Raw genomic sequence first — 8576 nt, 5'->3', positions numbered from 1 at the left:
ACACACCTAATGAGTTAAAACAATGTTCACTGTTAAATTAGGTATAAATTAATGTAATAACTAGGGGTAGTGTGGGTATCCCTGACAAATTATGGATTTATCTGAGGATTAATGGAGGAATCCACAGATAATCCATAAATCTACCCATTTTCTATCTTCTAACCGCTTAACGAGTAATTTATAAATTGTCTATTTGTGTGCTTTTTAAGTTACAGTGAGGGGTTCAGACATATTAAGGAAAATGCAGGCTGTCAAGAGAAACAGCAACAAGGGATCTATAGAGTTTGTAATCTGGAAAGTCACACCCGTAATTTTTATTTGATTGTAGTACCATTGCTGTCAGAGGCCTAACCAGTGGCACTGAAGGAGTTAAAACAGTCCCCACCCCCACTCCCGATTTCTAGAACCCCACATGATAAATTGGGTAAATATGTATTCCATTCATTGGTGCATCTGACCTTGGTCTGTGACAGAGGAAAGGCGTGTCTTCTCATACTGTTCCCTATGAACAAAAGGCAAGCAAATGAGGGTGACTCAGGACTTCTCATGGCCTACACACAACTGAACATTTTTCTGAATGATTCCACGTATACACTTAGGAATCAGGAAGAGAAACATTTTACTCTTCACTAACCAAATAAAACCATCTATAAATCATATGCAAAACAACTTTGAGTAAAGAGGGACTTAAAAGTCTAGGAATTAAAAAAGGATTTCCATAGTTTCCTTTTAACTCTCCCCCAACTCCCCTTTGGGGAATAAACAAAGACATCTGCCACATCAAGAGTCTGGTTTGTTTTCTTAACTGAAAACGAAATGCAGTCATTAAAGTATATCTTTGGGAAGAGGTTTCGAAATGTTGAAAATTACTTCTACAAGCTGCACTATTTTCAATTTCAGTAAAAATAAAATTTAGCATTTTTGTTACAAAAAAACAATAGTTCATCCTATTTCTTTTAACCTAGTTATTACATGAAAAATTGTTTATCATCTGTAACTTGCTAAGAATATGGTTTCTTGAAAACCTTAAATGGACTACTAATAATGAAAAACTATTAAAATGTATATAGTGATGGGCCCCTCCTAGTTACCAGACCACCCTAGTGTAAATATATTCAAGTACACATTCACTGTTGCTGTTTAATTTAAAACATATAGTAACTCTATGTATATCCTAGCCTCCAACTCTTTATGAGTTTCACAACTTCCTTTCATAGAGAAGTCTGCCAAGCCATTAATCAATGAAAAGAGTAAAAGCTGCAACATCTAGGAAATTTCTTATTATATGAGAGTAGCCAGTAAAATGTGTCTCAGTGCTTTCTACCTTTTATCTCTATTTATAAATTTAAGTTTCAGGATATCAATAAAGCTCATACATGGCTTTGGCTTTTTTCATTCCTAAGCTTTCCAAAGTATAAGGCTTTTTTTTTTTTTTTTTAAATCCCTTTTGTCTTTAGTGCATTTCCTATGGCCCAACGTAGCTGTTTTATTCCAAAGCTTTTCAAAGAGCAGCTCCAGGTCTTGAGAGTCTTTCCAGTGTCGTCACTATCTTCTCTTTCCAATCTACCATTGCAGAATGGCTGGTTCTGCTGCTAGTTGAAAAATAAACAAATGCTTTCTAGCTGTACTTTGTTCAGCTCTTTTATCTGTGTCCCCTATCCAGTTGCCCTTTCCGCAGTCCCTGGCACTTCTTTTTTATACCATCAGTTGCCTTTTTGTTCCATGTCTTTTATCTCCTGAAGTTCAGGCAAACCCCAACCCCAAACCCACACATCCATTAGTCACATTGCCATTAGTGATTAAAACAATAGCCATTCTAAGCTTGCTTTAGAAAATTAAAAAAGGCCTCAGAAAATGTTCAGTGCTCCCAATTTTATTTTTATTTAATGCTAAAAGTTAAAGAAAAAAAGGTACTGTAAATCTGACAAACGACAGAATTCAGGTGATATTTCCATAGCGTGATTTTAAGATATAATAATGTTGATATCTGAGATTACACTCACTTCAGTTGACATGAGTTTCATCATATATAGAAAAAGTATCACCTTCAACTTAAAAAAAGTAAAGGTTAAAAGGTGGCACACTTTTAAAATACTTGGTGGCCAAGGAAAGGTATATAGTAAAAGTTGTAAACCATGTGTATGTTCTCATAACTTTAAATGTGAGGCCACATGAAAGACAGTACATCTGTTAAATTCTATAAATTGTTAAAAGCAAAAAAGGGAAAGCTTCAACACCCCATCCCCTAATATTTTGAGTATTAAAAGCACAGCTGAAATATTAGGATTTGAAATCTGATACTGCCCATGTACAGTAAGTAGCTTTGTGACTTTTTTATCCAGCTGTGGAGAATCTCTGCACTGTCATCAGGTACAACAAAAGATCAAACCCATGTCCCGATGTTAACTTTTTAACTTAAAAGAATGCCAGAAAACCCAGATCAACACTTTCCAGCTACGAGCCGTCCACAAAGGCCACCCAAAGGCCAGTCAGACTCGTGCAGATCTTATTTTTTAATAGTAGTAACCACAATACACAGCTCTTTAAAGCTGTTCATATTCTTCCCCCATTAAACACCAGTACAGAGAAACCACAGGTTGCCCTTTCCACAGCTGGATAGACTTATCCAAAACGGCAGGATGGTTCTGTATTAATCTTTTTGGAAAGCATATCTGTATTAAGATTGCAAAACATACAGATAGCTACCACAAATTAGGTCAAATGACTGATCAAGTTGTAACATCTGTGAGGTCAAATTCCAGTTATAATAAAGTGCCTAGATACACATTTATACAACAGACCATAAGAGCTGAATTCTTTACAAATGTCTTTATGGGCATGTAAAATTGACTCTGCATTTCTGCATGTGTGCATTCACATAAGAGAGACCAGTCTGCACTGAGTCATATATACTCCAACTTGAAAAAGTAAGTGTAACAACTGGTTAATCATGCAAGTCTGTTTGTAATATAACAATGACTGGTAACATGAATTCTCGCACAGTAGTAATAATAGGTGCACTCATTAAAAACACTACGGAAAAACACTGTATTTGGTGCAGTATCTGATTTTCAAGTGTTAGTAACTTGGCCATTAAAAAATAGTTTTGAACAATTTAAAAAGGAAAGACAAACATATAACTAAAAAAGAATCCAAAGTTGGTAAAAATCTGTATTTTCAAATGAAAATAGAAGCTAGGCTGTGAACCATACACATAAATTGTAGACCTTGAAGCCATAATTCAGCCTAATTATAAGGCCAAGTTACAAACACCTGAACGTAAGGATTTAAAATAGTGTTCCTGTCAATGTTGAATCAGAACAGCACAAAAGAAAAACCAGTATCACTGTGAGACAACTATTTCTAATAATTGATGATTTATTGGTTTTAAAAAAATCATTTTACTGATGCAAAATAGTGATCAAAAGAAATTAGTTTACAAAAAGACTTCTAAAAATATTTTGAGAGGTGGGGCCTGTCTATTATATAAAACCCTTAATTTCTTTAATTTCCACTAGTTTATCATTTTTTTCCAGAACAGTATTATTCACTTGGTATTTCAAACACATGTTAAGAAGGAAATTACAGGTTTCCTCCACCCACATTTGGGCTGTCACTGATATGCCCAAGGGCAGTCCTGGCAGCACCACGCGGCTGTTACTGTCATTGTACCATACTGTATTCAGCACTCACTAGAAACAGGGTATAGGTGATAGTATCAACAGCAATAGCACTACAGGTAAATGATAAACAAAACAAAACAGAAACAAAACCAATCCCACAATCTCCAAGTTCACCTGGACTGTAACTTCTCTTGCAACTCTTTCAAAATAAAGGACAACAGCAACAACAAACAGACCTCTAGGGTGTTTAAAAAGATGAAGTGGCGCTGCAGAGCTGAGCTCTGCTCAAAGATGGCAGTGCCATCTTGTACACACCACCATCCATTATAACCGCCTTCCATCACTGGAATTGTGTCTTATGTAACCAACTAGCATGCAGCATTGTAATCTTACAACTGATCACGTGGACAGTGAACAGCGGTCAACTTTGTCTTAAAAAAAAAAACAAAAAACCCCAAAAGACCACACAATCCTGAAAATTTCCCAGCAGCACTCTCAGTCATCAGTATCTCAGGAACTGAACTTTTGAGCAAAATAGAGATTCAAAATCCGCTTTCCTACTCCTCTGAGGACAATGTTTCAGGGTAAACTGGTGGTATTTCCCAGTGGCATGCCCACTTGACAACATGCCCGTTCAATCATTTCCTTTCCTTCTCCACCACTTGGCCTCCGGCCTGAGAAAGGGGCCAGCAATAAGGAATGACAGACAGTAAGGCAATCTTACAATGTCAGAAAATGTATTTGGCTTTTTTTTTCTTTTTAAAATAAGTGCATACAAATACAGCTAGAAGCATTTCTGATTTGCCAAGTGCTCTAAAAAAGCAGCGCAAGTCACAGCCTACATAGAACGGTAACTGTCACCAGGATAATAAAGCACAAAGATATGCTAATAACGTTAACAAAAGAAAAAAATGCCTTTATAAGTACATACCTTTTGTCGTCAAAAAAAAAATAGAAACACAATGTATTCAAAAAAATCAAAATTATACAGCCATGTTTATGAAGTCTACATTTCCCTTGTCTTGGATATATATATATATGGAGATATATATACAATTCAAGCAGTTTTAATTAAGGGTAATCATTGGGTTTTTCTGAAACCGGAAAGTCACGAGTCTCTCTCTTTTTTCACTTTCACATCTCCAGCAAGGATGGTTGCAATTTCCCCTTGCATAAAGGCCCAGGGGACATTGGAGCCCACAAGAGGGCATTTTTCCCCACTGGGACAATAGACCTCTCCACTAGCTCCCTGCTGTTTGATGCTTTGTCTGGAGCAAGGGAAGCAGAACTTGTGCGAAGGGACAGACGGGCACTGCACAAAATGGGTGTCCTCCAGCCGCTCGTGGCAGAGGGTGCAGCACAGCGGGGCACTGGCTGCCAGAGAGGAGTCCGGGAGGCTGGCAGGGTGCACTGGCTCCAGTCCTCCTGTGTTGCCTGCTCCCTGGCCCCCCACCTCTCTGGGGCCCAGCCTTCTTTGGTTCATAGAGGACGGAGAGGGCGGACTGTTGCTATTCCTCCTGGTAGTGGAGTGAACCTGGTTGGCATCTTTTGAGGCATGACTGCCCCCTGCATTGTCTGCTACTAAGATCAGGGCTGCCATGGGGGACTGGCCATTCTGGGCCGCTTCAGGCGGTGTGGTCCGGTTGGAATGAGGTGAGGCAGTGGGTGGTGGCGGAGACACAAAAGAGGATGTAGGAGTCATGGGGATCTTGAGCCCTTCTGTGGATGTGGACAGCCACGGCTGGGCCTCTCCATTGATCTTAGGGGGCCCGACTTCACCTTCTGGTTCTGGAGAGGGCTTCCTTTTCCTTGCTGTTCTTGCAACTGGAAACACAAAGAAATAAAAGGAAAAAGGTAACATAAGTGGCGGTGCACTGGAAGAGATCCTTCTCTTCCTAACCCGAAACAAAAGTCGTTACAGAATTCCTCCTCTCTAAAAGCACAGACAGAAAATACTCATATACGAGTTTCAGGTGCACATGCAACTTAAAACCTTCAGGCGTACGGGATTCTGAGGCAGCAGACTGATTTAAAATGGAGCCACTGAAAATGACACGCTTGTAACTGCCTGTTTGTACACATGCACAAAAGTACCCTCGTTTGCACTCAACATGTGACTGCTAATGTCCCCCAATAGGTTAAAAGGTGACTGGTGCCCTCATGCTCCCATCCAAGAATGTGCTGGGAAAGGAAAACCCCGTGTCAGAGCGTATCAGCCCAGTCTGACTCATCTCTGTTATGCTGCTTCAGCACATGAACACGTTGCCACCAAGCACTGGTTCCGCCTCAGGCAGATCAGGAAGTGGGGTGTTTGTTGTTTCTGGGCTGGGGTAAAATGGTGACTCGAAAGAACCACCCCTCCTCTGCTCTCCGTCCCCTTTTCTCCCCTAGACCCCTCACTTCACAGCCGCCCCTACCTGCTTTAGACCCGTTGGCCCCGTTGGCCTCGAAACCCAACAACCTGCCTGCAGTCAGGGCCGGCTCCTTCTTAAACTTGCTCTCGAAGGGCCCCGAGTGGCCGTGCTGGTGCAGCGCCAGCAGCGTGTCGCGCACGGTCTTGGGCCTGTTGACCCAGTCCTGCTCTCCAGACCCGCGGCTCTTGCCCGCACCTTCCGCGCTCAGCTCGGCGGCCCCGGCCGCGGTGGACAGGCTGTCGGCCGGGCCCCGGTGCGCAGGCGGCGGCGGTTGTTTCTCCTTGGCTGCCGCCTCACGCTGCTCGTGCTCCACGGCAGCGCTGCTCGACACGGATGCCGGCCGCTTGTGGGCGCCCAGATCGGTGGGCTGCGCGGAGCCCAGGCTGGCGGCCGCGGTTCCGGACACCGCGGCTAAGGAGGCGGCAGCGCGGCCGCCGAGGCCGAGCGCGGTGGGCAGCGGCGTGGCCGAGCCGTTCATGAGCGGCACCAGGGTGGGCGGCACGGCGTGGCCGCGCCGCGGGTTCGGGCTCTGGCGATTCAGCTCGGGCGGCTCCTCTAGCTTGGAGAAGCCGTTGGGCACCAGGATGCCGTTCACGGGCGGCGGCTGCGGCGTCGGCGGCTGGGCCAGGCTCGCGGCCGGGCGGCTGCTGCCGAAGTCAGAGCCGAGGCGCGGGGGCCTCTCGGCCGCGGCCGCCAGCGGGTAGCGCTCCAAGGCCTGCGGCGCGCGCGGGGCCGCCTCGGGGCCGCCGTGGCCAAGCTGCTGCTGCTGCTGCAAAAGGATGTCCTTGGCGGAGAGCGGCGGCGGCTTGGCGGCGGCCGGGGCCGCGGCGCCGGGTGGGGAGCGACCCTCCGGGAAGCAGCCGTGCGCCCGCTTGAGCTGCCGCGCCGTCTCGATGACGAACTCGACGCGGTCGGCGCCCTCGTAGTTGACGCAGCCGCGGCAGACGGGTTCGGTGAAGTCCCAGATCATGGCCCAGGGCATGCGGGGCAGGTCACACAGGTAGCACGACTGCCGCCGGGACGCGGCCGCCACCGCCACCGCCGCGGCCATGTCCGAGGAGCCCGCGACGCCGGAGGAGGAGGCGGAGGAGGAGGAGGAGGGGGCGCCGCCGCCCCCCACCGGCACCACGCGCGCCCTCCTCCCCCCCCAACCCCGCGTCTCCCCCACCAGCGGCGGCGGCGGCCGCAAAGGCGGCGGCGGCGGCAAAGCCCGCGAAGGCTCGGCGCCCGCGCAGCGCCCCCGGTGCACGAGGGGCGGCGGGCGCGAGGTGAGGGGCTGCAGCCGCGGCAGCAGTTCCCCCCGGCCGGCCCGGGCACGGGCGGGCGGCGCGGTGCGGCGGGGCGGCGGGCGCGGCGGCGGGGGCTCGGCCGGAGCCGCGGCGGGCCTCCAGACCGGGGCGAAGACGGGCCGCGCGGGCGCGGGGGAGCGCAGCAGGTCGCGGCGGCGGCCGGCACGGAGTGCGGGGCGGGGGGCGGGGAGGCCGGGGGGGCAGGGGGCGGGGGGCGGCCGCCGGGGCAGGCTCAGCCCGAGCGGCGGGGCATGCCGCGCCGGGGTGGCGGCGGCCGGGCGGCGTGGAGCTCGGGCGCGGCGCGGGCCCCGGGTCGCTCCGCCGCTCTCTCACAGCTCCTGGCGTCGCCGCTCTCCAGCGCCAGCGTCAGCGGCCAGCCCGCCTCAGCTCCGCCGCCGCCACTGTCGCTGCTGCTGCTGCCGCCGCGACCGCTCCACTTCTACAGACTTGATTCTTCGACAGTCTCGCACGGCGCCTGCGCGGGCCCCCTCCCCTCGTGCGCGTGCCCGCCCTCCCGCGCGCGCGCTCCCCCTCCCCCCGCGCGCCGAAGGAGCGCTGCCGGGAGAGCCGGCTCTGCGGCGCCCGCCCGCCCGCGAGGCAGCGCAGCAGCGCAGCGCCGGTGTTCCCTTCGGAACACCGCGCAAAGTGATCGTGTGCTTTTCCTCCACTTTCCCTCACTTCGCGCCCCACCCGGCTGTCCCGACCACCCTCAGGATGTTTTTCTCTAGTGTGCCTCTGGGCCAAATCGTGCTAAAAATCATTTCTTTTTCTTTTATGCAAGGACACTTTGTCACTTGGTTTCCGTCAGTCTCCTGAGAATGGGGAATTTAGGTCTAGCGTGGTTCACAGTTCTGGTTTTTTAGGAGTTATACTTGAAAGCTCAATGTCGGACACATAAGCATGAAATCCGTCACTGGTGCTTTGCATTTGTCTTGGAAAGGACATACGCGCCGCCTGTCCCTTTTACTAACTAGGGAGACTGTGAATATTCCCAAGCCCAGCACCACGTGCACGCGCCGCCAGCTGGCTCGCGCGTTTTCCACGGAGCCCTCTGGAGGGGAGGGAGCGCGGTTCGGACTAGCCTCTCCCGAACACCAAGTGCTGCTCTTAGCCCCGTCCAGCCCGCCCTGTTCAGCGGGGGCCTCGCCGCGCCAGTCGCCCCGGCCGCCTTATGTAGGTATGCGCGGCGGGCGCGTGACGTGGGCGCGGGGCCGTGGGCGGCCGCCGCCGCGAGTGCGCACGCTCCGCGC

The 8576-nt window shown here is 49.6% G+C and overlaps 1 protein-coding gene across 2 annotated transcripts; it reads right to left on the bottom strand.

Annotated features, from left to right (window-relative positions):
* Window positions 1-1857: 1857 nt before the first annotated feature.
* On the bottom strand, window positions 1858-7770 carry IRF2BP2 (interferon regulatory factor 2 binding protein 2). 2 transcript variants are annotated; one of them, XM_034949292.4, is made up of 2 exons: window positions 6041-7770; window positions 1858-5447 (listed from the first exon to the last, which is right to left on the bottom strand). In XM_034949292.4, the coding sequence occupies exons 1-2, from the start codon at window positions 7086-7088 to the stop codon at window positions 4732-4734; spliced, it is 1764 nt and encodes a 587-aa protein (XP_034805183.1). In that variant the 5' UTR covers window positions 7089-7770; the 3' UTR covers window positions 1858-4731. The 2 variants fall into 2 exon arrangements, with proteins under 2 accessions (XP_034805183.1, XP_034805189.1); XM_034949298.3 differs by having other exon boundaries at window positions 6089-7365.
* Window positions 7771-8576: the final 806 nt, after the last annotated feature.

The sequence above is a fragment of the Pan paniscus genome, chromosome 1, assembly GCF_029289425.2.
Source record: "Pan paniscus chromosome 1, NHGRI_mPanPan1-v2.0_pri, whole genome shotgun sequence".
In the NCBI taxonomy this organism is placed as follows: Eukaryota; Metazoa; Chordata; class Mammalia; order Primates; family Hominidae; genus Pan; species Pan paniscus.
Note: the sequence above shows the minus strand (reverse complement) of the source record. Positions and strands in the feature narration are given on the sequence as shown.

Excerpts from the sequence above, each read along its gene's own strand:
- IRF2BP2 (XM_034949292.4), bottom strand. The coding sequence starts at position 7,088 with ATGGCCGCGGCGGTGGCGGTGGCGGCCGCGTCCCGGCGGCAGTCGTGC. Across the intron at positions 5,448-6,040 it reads GGCCAACGGGTCTAAAGCAG|TTGCAAGAACAGCAAGGAAA; the intron begins GTAGGGGCGGCT and ends TTGTGTTTCCAG.